Here is a 16542-nt window from a genome sequence, read left to right on the forward strand (position 1 = left end):
AGTGCATTCATGTGTGTTGTTAATGAGTTTAAGATAAAATGTGAAAGTTCAATACTAGAGTCAACATTCGAACAAACAAAGGTCAAATCAAAGGTGGTCTTGGATAAGGGTAAGAAAATATTAAACCCTAACATGGTTCGAGGGAAAGAAGGACCCCCAAGTAAGAAAAATGTTCCACTAATAGAAAATATGGCAACAAAGAGAAAGAAACCGGTAATAATTATTGAACTTTGCATTGTTAATACTTAATATTCTGATTATAATGTATGTCTATTTCTGTTTTGGAACTTAGACTTATAGAAAAATCTTTATAGATGAAACAAATTGGATGACACCTCGGGATCTCAACAACACCAATTTGATGATGGGGTTGGTGTTGGAACACAAAAAAACATTCTTACACAATCGACTCCACCCGAAAATGAGGTTAATTGTGTCTTTTCAATAAGTAAAAACTATGTATGACATCATGATGTAAACAATTTGGTTAAAGAAAAAGCGTGCTTCAGTCCTTGTTTTAATTATAGTTGTTTTCTTTCAAATGTGTGACCATATTGATGCACACTTGTAACTCCATGGTGATGAGAAGCAACATTTTTTGAAACTCTTGGAGAGGGTATAATGTAGTTTGTGTATGTGTGGAAGGTTAATTTTTGTCACATTTTTAGTATCCTCTTCAATTAGTTTTGTGGATTGTGGCTACTCACAAAAAAAGGGTTTTGTGGATTGTGGTGAATCCACTCAAATCAATTCATTTTGTGGTGTGATTACTCGTAGCATAATGAATCTATTTAGTTATATTAATGGACATATAAATGTTGTGGTGTGCTTTTGTTTCTCTAAGGTGTTGAAGTCCAGATAGGACACCCTCTAAAAGTAAAGGCAGGACAGTCTTTAAAGAAAAATTCGGCAAGGATAAGGTCCTACATCTTTAATAGGTATTATTGTAATTGTGCTAATATTTGCTTAGGAAAATTATCTTTACATCATATGCAATTATTTTGCACGTGCTCTGAATGTCTGAAATGCTTCTTTTTGTGCATGCATCTTTGGATGAGTCTAAGGCCAAGGAAAATGAATCTGCTCCTCTCTTGTTGAAGTTTGGTAATCAGAAACTTGTCTTAGGAACCCTTTCCAAAAGGAACTTCCCTCAGCTATTTATTGCATTTCTTTGAATTATTGCATTTATTAAGAACCCTATTGTAAATTCAAAAGTTTTATTTTGCATAAGGGTTTTTTTATTAAAACAATCAAAATTAAACCCGTTTCCGATTTTTGATAACAAGGTGATTAATGTGATGATCACTTTATGCACAACAAACGTTCCATGGATTGCCTTTGTATGGTACATTATAATCTCGTTTGGTTGCTTCAAGTTCAAATCCAAAGAGAAGATAAATATAAACAATGTATTTTAATACATTTGTTCAATGTTTGTCACTTAGTCACAGCTCCATCCAATCCCAGTTTGCTATTTACATACAATTTACCCAAACCAAGCCAAAATAATTACAAAAATGACAATTCAATACAAACACAATAATTTTTATTTTTCCCTATGAAGAGCTCTCTCTCTCTCTCTCTCACACACACACATACTTTAACTTCCTTTTTACAAACTTGATCCTCACACACCAATACGTTATCCCACATCTTCTAAACTTTGATCTCTCTTGTACGAATGTTCTCCTCTAGCGAATGAAGTATATCCGTCCAAATGAAAAATTCACATTTTCTCGCTTCTTCCTGCACACAATAAGAACATTTAATTAAAATGATAAAACAGTGAAAAATGAAACTCAATATGCTAATTAACATAATAAGTTACTTTACCATGTTATAGTTTGGGCAGACGAAAAATTTCATTTCAGGATTTTTCATAGGCGTGACGTCTTTAGTAGTGCTTTCGAATCACATCAACAACTTGGCATTTCCAATACAAAATCATCAATAATAGACGATGATGATTGTGTAGATGCCATTCATGATTCTGAAAACACTGCACATAAGTTCAGATTAGTAAAGAGGCCGATTTCATAATAAGGTAGTCTGGGAGTACCAAAGAGGCCAATTTCCTTCTAGGATTTCATATTGTGGAATAGCCAAAATACTCCATATTTGCATTAAATGGATACTAATTATTCTTTCCAAAATCAGACCTACTTCGCTAGAGTTTGTTAATAATTTTATCACTTTGAGAAGATCTTTATTTATTTTCTAAATATTCATGTCACTCATCCAAGCCAATAGTCGTGTAAACAAAATATTGCAAATAAATCCAACAATCTTATCATGAATAACCAAAGTCAAAGATCATAATCAAGCTAGAGCATAGGAACAGTTATTCACAATATTAACACAACCAAATAAAGATAATAACATTTGAGATTCTCATTGAAATTAAATACATTAAATACACAACCAAATAAAGATAATAAAGTTATTCTTGATTTTGAATAGATCTCAAATAACCTATTTAGTCCTAAGATTAACAAAAAAAATTATAATACCCTTAATTCTAAAAAATGAAAGGGTTTTTTTCTATATCTTTAAGTGAAAGAAATGGGTGGTGCAAAATTGATCAAATGTGGTAGAATTTGAGGGTGTTGATAGTTTGGCAGCAATGTTTTTTTTTTAAATTATCATTTTATTTCATTGACAAAGAAGAGAGAGGTGCTATATTATTACAAGCCACTGTCAGCTCATAAAATGCAATATTATTTTGATTATAAGTTGAGAAACAAAAATGACACCATAGAAAAACTAAAAGATCTTAATTTTAAACAAAAAAATTGTAATTTAAATAAATATTTTATTTCTACTTAAATAGAAAACCACTTGATTGAAGATGACAAATGAATAATAACATTTATAATGGAAGGCATATAAATTATCAAAACCGCTTTGAAGAGGTTGGGCTATTATTTTGGCTTTAACAATCCCCCATAAAAGATTGCCACATCAGCAACTCTACTTAAAAGATTTTGAAGTTTATCACACCCAATAATTTCAAGTCCAAGAGTCTTGAAATGTTTTCATCGTTGAAGCCTATCTTCCAATTTCTATTTTTCATATGGGTTGTACCCTGTAGATACTGTTTTGAAGTTCTCATCCCCATTGTCACTTTATGTTTTGAAGTTCCTATCATTCTGCAGTCTCTGAAGAGAGAATAGATTTTTCTTGTATCCACATTCCGCAACAACTAAAGTAATACCTGGGTAGCACATTTAGACGTTGGTGCTAACCATTGAGAGCTTGCTCGTCAAAACCAAACCAAAGAGATTCAGGACACTAAGATATGAGTGATGGAAACTTTCTTAAAAAAAATAAAAAAAAATAAAAAAATAAAAAATAAAAAATAAAAAAGTGGAAATAGAATATAGCTTGTAAATCCATTTTATATGGGTCTAATTTAGACATAGGAATATGGGGTTGGGGTTTTTTTTTTTTTTTTTTTTTTTTTTTTTTTTTTTTTTTTTTTATGTTTCCTATTTTTCTCAACAACCAAATAGAGTTGCTAAAGTAAAATTAAATAATGTTAATTTTCCAAATAGAGTTTCCCATTTGTCTCCCAACAATGAAACTAAATTACAAAAAGAAAAACAAATAATTTTACAATATCTATTTTCCAAATCGCAAAAAATGTTAAAAACCTGTTGTAAATTTCAAACCTGTTTTAGTAAGCAAAATGTTAACAGAAAAAAAAAAAAAAAAAAAAAAAAAAAAAAAAAAAGGAAAGGAAAAAGGTTGCCGTAGTCTCTTCCTGCGTAGCCTCTCTATCTTCTCTTTGTCAACACCCCTTCCCCTTCCAAAAGCAAAATCAAGCCTCTCTGTATCTACCCAAAAATGAACACAGTGCATCTCCTATCTTTTGGCGATAGAGAGAGAGAGAGTTGGAGGACAGACGACAATGATTTTCTTGTTTCTGTCCGATAGGGGGGCGAGAGGTAGGCGAGGAGCTCTATAGATTTGAGTGTGAGAGGGGGAGCCAGGGGTTGCGATGGGCTACAAGGGCTGCAAGTGAGAGGGGGAGCGGGATTTCCTGATGTGCGGTCACATTGTAGTTCCAATTAAAAAGATACGTGGCATTAATCTATTGGAAGGTTGCTTTTCGATGGAGAGTAGACTGACTGATTATAAGATTTTCTCATAAATTATTTGGTACCATTTCCATTTCCATTTCCGAATTAGTTTTCCTTTTCTCAACATTAAATTAACTTGTAGCCCCCGCTTTATATTATACTAAACATGTCCCATTTATTTCCTTTACTCAACACTTAAACTAACCTGTAATCCAGATCAACTAAGTTCATAATATTTATAGGTCTCTCAAATTTGTATGATTTGGTGGTCATTAATGGAAAGAAATTGAAATAGAACACCACAATCTCTGCATGATTTGGCGATTTTAGCTCAAGCAGTAAATATGGTTGGCCATTCATCTCGATTTATTGAAATAAAAAGTCAAAAGATTTATGATATTCTATATATCTATAAAGAAGTGCATGCTAAACCTTAGAATCACAGATTACCCTCCCGCAGATTTGCTGGCTTCGCGTCAGTGGACTGAGGGCAGTTTCGCATCGGTGGATTGAGGGCTTTGTGTCGTTGGATTGAGGGCTTTGCGTCGGTGGTTTGAACGAACGGAGGACTTGGGGACTGAGAGATGCCGCGATGGGCCTGGCCTCCTCGAGGAAGAAGACAAATGGCTCAATTTTGGGAGGGCTTTGAGGGAGGAGGGGGGGATGACTAAGGTTGAGAGATGAGCGACCTAATGCTTGAAATCGGTTCGGTGTTTTAGTGAACCCAGTCTACACGTCATGTGTGCAATGGATTCACCCAAATAGTGACTACTCCAAAGAATTTTCATTCTTCTTTTCTGTAGCTCTTAAATCAAGTTTGCATGGGAAAGGAATCAACTTCGTCCTTGAGAACATTCCAGGACATGAAAGTTAAATAAAATATTATTATAATATAATTTTTTAATATTATTTTTATTTTAAGATTTGAGAAAATTAAATTACTTTTTATATTTTATTTAGGAGTTCGTAAAAGTTATAATGATTAGATAATATGAGATAGTTTGTGAAAACAAAATGGGCCTCAGTCTTGCAGTTTGAATTAATTCTATCTTTGGCACATTATTGGCATCGTGTAAATGTCAAAATCCCCCAAAGAGAGGATCAGATGAAGTGTTAGCTTATGATACAAAATTACAAAGTTGCACTCAAGATTTAAGTAAAGAGACAAATTCATCAAACTATAGGAAAAGAAAGGAACATCATATATTTTGGCCTCAACTGTTATATATCACAATAATATCAATATTACATGGCGACCTCTCAAAATGGAGAGGGAAAGAAAAAGGCAGACTCGTAATCCAGACATGAAGGAGATAACCCAAAGCACAACTCTATGCCTTTTGAGTGCGTATGTACAAATGAACTCATGTTTTTGGAACAAAAACGCAGAAAACTAAGCAGAGAACAACCTATGCACTCTTTCTCATTTACTACCCAAAGTAATTTTTGTTACAAAAGAATAAACAAATGGAGATGTCTTTATTGACAAAAGGTGAAGAACCAATAGGTCATCGAACTGTACTCATGCTCATCCTTGAAGCCTTGATCCTCAACCCCAAGGGCTTCTCTTGAAGATACTAGACAATCCTGGTACCTGAAGAAGAGAGAAGACGCATATGTATTCATTCATGACAAAATGTTCGGTTTCCCTTGCCTTATCACCAGATTATTAGATCCCTTTGACTGAAGCACTATAGCCATAGATCTCAATCTGTTGGTTATCTCAGTAAATGATGGCCGGGTTTCAGGATCTGGAGACCAACAATCTTCCATCAGCTTCCTCCACTCAGGATCACAATGTTCTGGAATAGGAGGTCGAAGAGTGTTCTTCACAATTCCCCCTTGATTCACAATACACCAAATCATAGAATCATAGTTAAAAGTAAGATAGAAAGCTGTTGATATTCTTTAATTATGATGTATGGTGAAAGAATAGAAGGAAACTTATAAAATCAGAAATAAACCAAGCCTCTAGTCAGATAAGCTAGTGAAAAGGTTCTTCAAATTGATATTTTACTTGTTGGAAGTGTCTGTATGAAGAATAACTCCAGCCAGCCAATATATTGACATCTTGTAGCCCATTTTTTGTGTTTAAAATTGTAGTATTAGAAATCGGTATTAACAATGAAAATATAGATGGTGCGCTAAGTTATATGCAGGTTTTCTTTCTAACTTGAAAAGCACAAGCAACCTGCTTTACTAGTGACGACTTGACACAGGCTGAAGTTCCACAATCAGTGTACCAATGACAATACCACTCAAACCATCTTCATCGCAAATGAGGAATTATAAGCATTGCTACCCCAAAGTGCAAGTACACAGGTTCAATTTTTTAGAGTGGCCACTTCATGCAAAATACTAAAGTTTAAAATAGCATCCAAATTTAGACCGCAATACACTGCTTTGGCAGGTAACAACGGTCTTTGAGCCACCATCACCACCATCAAACCCAGCCCCCATGCCTTGTCCATCACCCTACAGCTTTTGCCACAAACACTATTGCAAGAAAGATGCAGGCAGAAGAAAGGTGGTTTTGTTTTACTTTAGTTTTATTTTCTTAAGGAATCAGGGGCAATTTTATATTACAAATTCAAGTATGCGCTATAGTTTTCATCCTTACGGTAATATTATGGGTCTCCAATGTTATTAAGTTTTTTATGAATAGTTTTCTCAGTAGTCTAGGATTAATAGCGATAGTCCTGTGGTCACGTACTGAAGTGTTGAAAAGAGTTGTGAATAGTAGTGAAAAAGTAATAATAGAATATTGAATAGTAGTGAAAAGTAATGAATAGTAGTAAAAAGTAAGTGAAAAGTAATGAATAGTAGTGAAGTATTCTGATAATACCTCAGGTATTCTCAATACCCAAACCTAGCTGAACTCTTAACTCTTTCAAGCAAATAAAAGACAAAAAAAAAAAAGAATTTTACTAAAATTTTGCAACTATGATCCTTTTTCAAGGGGTGATGTTGAGGAAACCCAGGTTGATGTTTAGGGTAACTAGGTGTGATGTCCAAATTTATCTTTTACTTCTTTTTTCTTCAATTTCCAGCAAATTGAAACCTTGCAACCATGCCTGAGTAATCATCCTTAGAACACTGAAATCCTCACATTTAAAAACCTCAGCACAACAAGCCTTTGTTAGAGTCAACCCACAAAGCCAGATCTGCTAACGTTCCCAGTTTAGCGTTCACATCCCCAACTCAGATCTGAGTTTTTTTTCCTTCTCTCACTTGCTTTGAGCTCCAGATCATACCAAACTTGTTACTCTGTAATTGGAACCCCTTAATCCAACCTATTTTCCAGTTTTTTTCCTCAACTCCTTGCCCCAACCAACTCTCCTAAAATACCTGCTGTTAAATAAAATCCTGGAGTCGCTTAAACCCTTCAAAATACAAACTTAAATAGTCTAATTTTGTTTAATAGGTAAAACATATTTTATTAATACTGAAATAGGCATAGCCCAAGTACACAGAATTATAAAAAAGAATACACCTAGTTAGGAACTAGAAATGGATACAAGGAAATCATGAAGGTGGAGACCATTAAAAACTGTAGCAATGGCCCAAGTAAATAGTCTTCAAGAAAAAACTCCTAAATTCTTCTAGGGAGCGCTCCCTATCCTCAAGATTGCGGTCGTTGCTTTCCCTCGGAATGCACCATAGTAAACAAATTAAATCATCTAATTCAAGACATAAACCTAGATAACCCATTCCATCCTTCAGAAATCTGATCTATAATATTATTCAATAAGGTGGAAATATTCATGTAGACTAAGATCTTTGGGCTGCTCTCCACATCAATTCGGTGCCAGATCTCTTTCACATATCATAGCTTTAGCACCACACAACTAGACAGCATACCATAAACCTCACTTCACCATTGCTTTACTGCTAGAAAACCAGTCACTACCACCATAATATCATCTGCCTCAACTTTGAGTTCAACTCTTGATACATTTGAAAAGATTAGCTTTCTCAATGTTAAAAACCTATAACAATAAATTCTTTTCCATCTTAATCCAATTCCCAAAATGGCCCCACTTCCACTTTCCACCAATCGCCTGTTCATTTTTTTAATGTACTTTTAATTAGCTAAATATCTCCTACTTTTTGCACCCATTTCTTCATTTAATATTTAAAATGTTAAATGATGAACCTTTTCATTGATAACTTCCAGCACAGCCTCTTTCTCCCTCATTACTATTTGTAGTAGGATACCATACATGCATGAGGATACATTGTTTTTAATGAAGGGGACACAGCCCGTAATTTATTATGAGTATGTATACACATTGTATGTTCCACATTTTCGTAAATGAATTTTTTATTTCTATTTTTTCTTCTCCAGTCAGTTTATTGCATTGTCAATTTATTGTTTACTAGTTGCACCAACTGAAGTGCTTTCCAAATTAAACAAATAGTTTATTCCCTATTTATAATAATTGCAGCAGTTTTGCCAATAATTCCATTTTACATGAAGAACAAACATGTTAATATTTTCAAGGAAATCAAAAAATAATTATTTCATTGCCCTTTGAAGCATTCCAAAAGTAGAGTGGCATTTCACAATCAGCTCAATAACATAAACTTACCAATAATTGCACCACAATGCATATTTTCATAAGGTTCCTCCCCTGTCAAGATCTCCCACATTGAGATGCCAAATGAGAAAACATCGACCTGTTAAAAGCAATACCATATAATTAACTGCCTTACCAAATCATTTCTTTTAACATTGAGTCAGAACTAAAAATGATTTCTTCCTTCCTTTACACTATGACATATAACATGGCGCCACTAACCTTCTCAGAGACCCGACTACTGCTGCCATTTAACAATTCTGGTGCCATCCATGGAAGTGTTCCTCGCACACCACCAGACACCAGAGTATTACGTTTAATTCTTGATAATCCAAAATCTCCAACCTGCAAAAACAAACACCATAGACAAATGCAAGTGGTAAATCTGAACTTGCAACTTGAATCAACCAGGATATTCCCGCCAAAAAAAACACATAAAACTTGTTAGTATCATCAAATTATGGCTTCTAGTAGAAGGTTTCCAGCAGAAATCAATTAAGCCAAGTCATGTCACTATCATGCCTCTTGGGGGGAAACACTGAGAGAAATGGTTGATGTTTTGAAAATTGGGAACGTTCCTTGGACGAGCTCAAGAGAATCTTCTTCAACACTCAATTTTTTTGGGCTACTGCAATAATTTCAATGGGTCTAGTTTTCATGATTTCCTAGTATCCATGACTCATTCCTAACTTGTAGCTTGGTTTTCTCTTTCTACCTCCTGTGTAGTTGGGCTGCACCTAGCTTCTTCTATAAAATTTTTTTTATTTTACCTATATATTAAAAAAAAGAAAAAAAAGGAGGGTTTGTCACATTTTACCTTGCAGATGGGTCGTTGTGGATCCCTCAGGTTGACAAGCAAATTGTCACATTTCAAGTCAAAATGAACGATATTTTTTGAATGCAAGTATTCCATGCCAAAAGCTGCATCCATGGCTATTATAAGCTTTTTACGACGGTCAAGTGCTCTGCACAAAGAATCCAAAGATGCACATGTGTATAAATAATTATTGGAAGAACATATACAGAATTAATAGGAGGATAAATTACCTATCCTTCTTAAGTAGGACATGCCTAAGTGACCCATTCACCATATACTCGGTTACAGTTGCCAAGGTTCCTCCAGTTCCATCTGGGACGACACCATAAAATGCGACCACATTTGGATGGTGAAGATTTGACAGAATCTGAGCCTCTCTCCAGAAGTCTCTGGTCTAGTAAAGCCATCAATTGACAATTTAAAGTTTAGCTCAAATAGGTAAAACAATTTCAAATTGAGTAAAGGATTCACAGACAAGCATGCATATATAAGCATTGCATACCAAATAACAGCTTATATATGATAGACAACGACCCATATGTTCCAGAATCAATCTCACTTAGAAAAACTAACTTTTATACCAAAAACCATTTGCAACCCAAATAACAGCTTTTATATGATAGACAACGTCCCATATGTTCCAGAATCAATCTCACTTAAAAAAACTAACTTTTTAATTTGCATACTCACTATTGTTATTTGAGTATGGGGAAGACCATTAAGAAGAAAAATAAGTAGGTACCTACCAACCGTTCTTGTTCCGATGATCTCCCTGAAAAGCAACTCTTTTTTATTCTCTTTATGGCAACATCTGTTCCTCGCCATTTTCCATGATATACAGTCCCATAAGTACCAGATCCTAATTCCCGCAATTCTTCAAGATCAGCATTCTTTATAATCTGTATATTTGAAAAAAAAAAAAAATCAGTTGCAGGTAGAAACCATAACATTGGAAACATAAAGTAGGGAAAATCTCAGAGAGCTGGTCACTTTTAATACTTGTATCAGTATCCACAGACAGTCAGCCCCGAAGGGATAAAATCATAAGTCAACTAAGAAAATCCCATCTTTTGGGCTATAGCCTGGACAGAGGTTATTAAAGAGATATCAGTAGAACTATGAATTCAAATAGAGGCTTCTTCCTTCCAGAAAGTCCAAATATTCCGGCAATTGACCATTGCCTTATTAAGCTATTGCCTGAGAACCTAGAAAACAAAATTTTAGTCATCCATGCAGTACCTACACGAGAGAAACTTAAAAATCCTTGACCAAGTACACTTCTTCATTTCTACCTTTTGAGGGTGAATCTCCTTCAAAGTCACACCAAACACAAGATTTTCCAAGAAAAACTATCCCCCTCTTGGGGAAGATCGAATTTATCTAGCACAAAATTTATGTGCATCAATGGATAAATGAACCTTTTACGTAACAGGTAGATGACCACGATTTTGCAAGCTCTATAATGGAGGTAGAAAAGAATTTAGGTCTAAATGCAACTTAGCATACCAAACTTTTACATTTCTAATTGAATTTCTAAATCATGACATCCAGTTATATTAGAAATATATTTCCCATTCAACAACTCTTGTATAATACAATATGGTGGAGCAAGTTATATACACTATGGAAAGAAAGATAAGAAGGCTCACGAATTTCGTTCACTTATTTTGGCTAGGGATTAAGAATCCTGTGCAACAATTCTAGTCTTCTACTTGACCTTTGAGCACACAAAATTTCCTTTATCTTTGGTGGGTAGATAGGGATCAAATCCATAGCCCATGGTTCATCAATCAACACAGCTCAACTTAAGTTGGTTTTGGAGTTCAACAATACTTTATTCCCTTGTTGAGCACTACGCTTTTTATTCAAGGTGGATCACTAGCTCACCTACAGCTAGCAAAATGTTCCTCTATAGTTCAACTCTTAAAGCCCTTCAACTTAAGTGATTAAGAGGCTAGAGGGCCATAACCAATTTTATCCCTTTCACTTGTCATTTCAACAACTCATTAATAGCTTGAAAAAGGTTGACAACTTACTACTTTCGTCACAGAGTACAACAAACTTCACCTTATATGTGTTAGTCTCTGACTTAACCTACAAGACGTCAAGGTCTCAGAAAAAAAAATGTCCCCCACTGCCTCAACAAGGTCGTGGTGACAGGGTCTTTTAGGTCAGCAAATAAAATGATAAAATATGGTTTTCCAATCAAAAGATGCTTCTTAAAAAATAATCATATTGAACCATATGATCTAAGACAGGAGCATAAGACCTGCAAACCATATATGCTGGCTTCCATTTCAGCTATCATTGCATCGTTAATTGATTCAGTCTTGTCCTCATCATCGGCCACAGCATCCTATAAAGAAAAGCAGGAAGAAACTCAAGCTTCCTAGTATATAGGAAATTTACAGAACCACAGACCAATCAAGTTCAAGCAATCTTACCTCAAACTCTAGAACTATGCTTCCCATGCTTCCTTCTTCCTCTGTTCCTGTAGGAGATAAAATATTGATATTATCGTCACTGGTTTCATCCAGTATGCATGGGGCAGTTCCAGATGAAGATTCTACGCCAGCTTGATTAGTCTCAAGCACATCTTCCACAATAATAACAGGCTTCTGCAGATTTTTATCATGAGTTCTACTTGGAGGTTTAGTTTCTGCCAATGATTGATCTTTGGCATTTGACTTCTCATTAACAGGCCCAGCAAAGCCCACACTCTTGTCAACCTTCTGATCGGGGTAAATAACTAAGTTTTCATCTAGGAGAGAGAACTCTGCCTGCAACAAAGCATCCTTGTTTGGATTTTGAGTCATTGTGTCGTCATGTGTATTCAAATTTGAGCTCAAACCACATCTAGCATGAGCTGTAGATGGGCACAAATCCACAGATTTCCTTTGAATGGGCTCTTGGATACCCATATCTTTGTGACTTGTAACAGGTTTTAGCAATGGAGGTTCAAGGGAAGCTAGCCTACAGGATGACCCAGTCATAAGATCAGTTGAAGAATCTGCGTTGTGATACTGCTGTCTGACACTTGGATCTAAGCCTGCAACTTCATAATTCCCAATCTCTGAAATCCCTTTTCCTTCTACGCCACTTACTGTTATAGTCGAAGCACAATCCTCATCATTGGCAGTTCTTTGGCTCTCAGGAGGAATTTTTTCCAGTCGGTGGTTTTGGGGATGCTCCATCAGGTTATCTACAAAAGGCTTAAAATTAACGGCCGAGGATGCAGGAAGCACTTGACCTGAAGCTTGTAACACTTGCATAGAAGTATCAATGCCAAAAGGAGATAGGTTGGAGTTCATATCCGGCAATATTGTCTTATATCCCCACCCAGTAGCAGGAGATCTCTCCTCATAAAGCTCTCCACCTAGACACAGAAAAGGATTGTTTTGACCAAACCTTTCCAAGGTTGAAAAGTTTTCTTCAAATTTTTTTGGTATCATGAAACCAGAATTATTTGAGTCTTTTTCAGCTGTTTGTTCTTTGTCATCAATGCTGCCATTACCCGTATCATTAGGTTCATTCCTCCCTGATATTTTGGGACATGTGGAAGAATTCAGCCAATCCGGTCTACTTTGAGATACAGTTTCCACTAACTTATATTGCACATGAGGATAAACAAGATCATCATGCTCATGTGGTTTCAGTGGTTTGTCTTGTGAGACAGTTGAGTTTAGTTGTGGAGATAATTGAGGCTTTAGAAAATTCAAGGGGGACAATGGGCTTATTCCTTCTTGTGAACAGAAAGCAGAGCTTCCTCCATTCTCATGCAGCTTTGAATCAGAAAATGCATGTGGCAACCCTCGATGAGAATCGATGTAGTCACCAGATCCTGAAAACAGACCCAGTGGATCTTCTGTGTGAGAGATAGGCTTCTCAGAGTGGAATATCCTTTCCTTGTGCATCGGTTTCTCACAGGAGAACCCATCAAATTCACCCTCATCGTGATCAAGAGCTGGAAGCACAAATTCTTTTCTGGGGTTGTGGTTATGAAAATATCCTCCACCGGGCTGGCTGTCATTAACTTGTTTATAAGGATGGAGATGATTCATCAAAGGTACTGCCTCTTTTATAGGGTGCTTGGAACCAGTACTGTCACTGCTTGAGTCCTCAGGTGGTTGTTGAGTACTGAAAAAGGAAATGCTGCTCTCATTACTAGCTTGGCATGGGTTATCACCACACAATTGCTTATTAGCACTCCTTGAATCTTCCCCCTGAAGTGGGATTGAAGAGAAAGGAAGAGATTTATCAGGAGACCTGCTCCTATTCTGGGGTTGATTAAAATACTGAGAGGGATGCAAATCATTAAAACCATCCTTTCTCTCCAATTGAAACAGGGCAGTCGGAGTATTTCTGTAAAAACTTGGATAGCAGTCCATATTAGTTCTCAAGTGAAGGTCACTTGCAAAATTCTGTCCACAGGTGTTCTTCCTAGAACTAGGATCCAGGATCTCGTTCACAGCAACAACATATTGGTAATCAGGACTGCTCCGTTGAATAGCATTTCCCTCAAGGGAAGATATTTCCTCAGATTCACCCAAAGGTATCAAAAAAATACGGAGTCTTTGAGAACCTTCATGCCTTTCAAGCCCATTATATTCATCTATCATGTTATGAAGATCCTCATCAGAAGACACAGATATCAGGGCATCAAGATCCTCACCAGGAAGCTGATACTTGATCGTGTGAGGATGGCTACAAATGCCAAAAGTTTTCTTCACAAGCTCTTCCCGTGTAATATTCTTTCGGATCGAAATAATATGTGTCTCACCACCAACATATCTAAGTTTCCCATCACTTGGCCTGGGAAAAATTTTTCCACCAAAACTGCAAAGAAACTTCATTTTCCCAGATTGAGAACCATCCGATGCTCCCAACCCAGGAAAGTTGTTGGAATGAGGAGAGTCAGATTTATAAATTGGAGAAGACATTGGGCCAGAACCAGTCCCATTACAATTCAATTCACCGCTAGCCTTCCTTGACCTCTGTCCATTATTACGATCTTCCTGGTGGTTTTTGTTTGATTTATGACCATAAGCCCCATTTTCAAGCTCCTTCACAGACCCTCCTGCAGAGGCATACTCAGACATATCAGAGGCACTCTCAGAATCCATTCTGCTCAGCCCAAGAGTACCAGTGAGATCCTCATACACCAGATGTCCATTCTGATCATAATTGAATAAGACCTTCTTTTCTCGTTTGTGAGCCATATTAGGTACATTAGGAACTCTTCTAGCAGCAGCACGGTCCTGAAGAAACTCCATTGAAAATTCTTCACCTGTCCGTACAGAGAAGTTCTTATTTACGTTGCTCCCTACATTCGGAATGACCAAGGTTGGTTGTTTCTGGATCCATTGACCTGATGGGCCAGGCGCCTCTCCAGCCATTGCATCAAGCAACTTCAAAGACTTTAGCTGCAAAATTAATGGTTTCTCAGCTACTTGAGAAGCTAATTCCTTCTCCAAATCACAAAATTAAGAATAGATTATCTGTTTGTCCTCCATATCAGCTAACCTCCTCACAGATTCAAGCCTACCGTTTTCCATTCCCTAATCATCAAATTCTTCACTTCAATCTTTGAAGTAAGAACTCAATTGCGCCAATTAAAAAATTGTTGAAACAGCGCAGCGGGCAGTATTGTTACTGAAAGAATTCCTGTACATGAGTTTCCTTTATTCTTGATTAAATTTTTAATAATGTGTATGTCAGCGACCCGACCGCACAAACCCAATCCCCAGAAAACTCAACAATATCCTCAAGGCTGTCTGCCCGCTTTTTAATTACACAGATGAAATAAATCTTGGATCATCCATAGAAATAGAAGTAAAACCCATACCCAATTAATAACAATTCCTCGTGTTCGATAGAAATCAGGGCCAAGTCACAATCAGCGTAGCGCCAAAGATCCAAACAGGAAAATTCCTGAGACACCAATCATTTGAAATCAACTTAATAAATATCATGCACGATCCTCCATCAACATGTGCAAGATAAATATATCAAAATCGACCGATAAAACAACGAATCGAAAACAATTTCCAAACGGGGTCGTTCCAAAATTCAAGACGGATTCACATAAACACAGAATTAAGAGCGAAAATCGTACGTCCAACGAAATTACCTGATTTTTGGCGTACCCTGTATCTCCCTGTTTCTAGTTCTGTTTTTGGAGCACACAGAGCTCGCATTGAAGCTGGCGAGAAATCTGTTCTTTTTTCCTTTCTTCTGTTTGTGATTAAAGCGGGATGAGATCGAATGGGGAATCGGGAATGTGAGCGATTGGGGCCTGAGGAAAGAGATGGGAAGGAAAAGAAAGAGAGGCGAGGCTTACGGCAGCGGAGTGGGTTCTATACAAGGTTCTCTCTGGGTCGTCGGAGAGCGACATTGCCGAGAATTAAGCGCCATCGACTGATCGACACACGAGGAGCGGAGAAAAGAATGCTTTTTTCTAACTGTATATACCATCTGGCATATAACTACATTTTATATTCCTTTCGCTCACCCTCTCGGCCTCTCCCTCTCTCTCTCTCCTACGTGGACTTCCTCCTCCTCGATTCAATTTTCAAACTACAATTTAAACTAAATAATAGGATACACAAATATCTCACTTCCTACAGGGACTTGAATCCAAATCATATCACACTTATTATTTAAAAATATTAGTTCTTTTATCATAAATTTTATAATTTTTTACCATACTTGTCAACAATGATATATGAAACTACTTTAAATATTTAATATCAATAAATACTAGTTAAGCCTGACTACATTTTTCGTTATCGTATACATAATTTTAAATTTTAAAAAAATCAGTTCAATTTTACGAAATAATAATATTAAATTGAAAAATGAAGACTATGTCAAATCTACAATCAACAATGTTAAGCAATATAAATTGATGTGCATGTTTTTACAAGCATTCATAATACTATAATAGTCACTGGGTGCTCGCCCCCACCTCAAGGGCAAGAAATTTTGCTCTCCTGGTGGGGCGAGTACTTTGCTTTTCCACGATACTCTGCGTAAGTTTCATGCTCTTTCATGTTTTTGGCCT

At 36.2% G+C, this 16542-nt stretch overlaps 1 protein-coding gene across 3 annotated transcripts; it reads right to left on the reverse strand.

The window, feature by feature from the left end:
- Positions 1–5261: 5261 nt before the first annotated feature.
- LOC122307291 lies at positions 5262–15954 on the reverse strand. 3 transcript variants are annotated; one of them, XM_043120069.1, is made up of 10 exons: positions 15610–15954; positions 15325–15410; positions 11924–14902; positions 11749–11835; positions 10226–10378; positions 9710–9873; positions 9480–9627; positions 8885–9007; positions 8675–8762; positions 5262–5923 (listed from the first exon to the last, which is right to left on the reverse strand). In XM_043120069.1, the coding sequence occupies exons 3-10, from the start codon at positions 14873–14875 to the stop codon at positions 5709–5711; spliced, it is 3930 nt and encodes a 1309-aa protein (XP_042976003.1). In that variant the 5' UTR covers positions 14876–14902; positions 15325–15410; positions 15610–15954; the 3' UTR covers positions 5262–5708. The 3 variants fall into 3 exon arrangements, with proteins under 3 accessions (XP_042976003.1, XP_042976004.1, XP_042976002.1); XM_043120070.1 differs by lacking the exon at positions 15325–15410; XM_043120068.1 differs by having other exon boundaries at positions 11924–15410.
- Positions 15955–16542: the final 588 nt, after the last annotated feature.

This window comes from Carya illinoinensis, chromosome 4, assembly GCF_018687715.1.
Source record: "Carya illinoinensis cultivar Pawnee chromosome 4, C.illinoinensisPawnee_v1, whole genome shotgun sequence".
Taxonomy (NCBI): Eukaryota; Viridiplantae; Streptophyta; class Magnoliopsida; order Fagales; family Juglandaceae; genus Carya; species Carya illinoinensis.

Coding starts and splice junctions, on each gene's coding strand:
- LOC122307291 (XM_043120070.1), bottom strand. CDS start 14,875: ATGGCTGGAGAGGCGCCTGGCCCATCAGGTCAATGGATCCAGAAACAA. Junction 11,836..11,923: donor GCATAGTTCTAGAGTTTGAG/GTAAGATTGCTT, acceptor TTTTCTTTATAG/GATGCTGTGGCCGATGATGA. Junction 8,763..8,884: donor GTAGTCGGGTCTCTGAGAAG/GTTAGTGGCGCC, acceptor TGCTTTTAACAG/GTCGATGTTTTCTCATTTGG.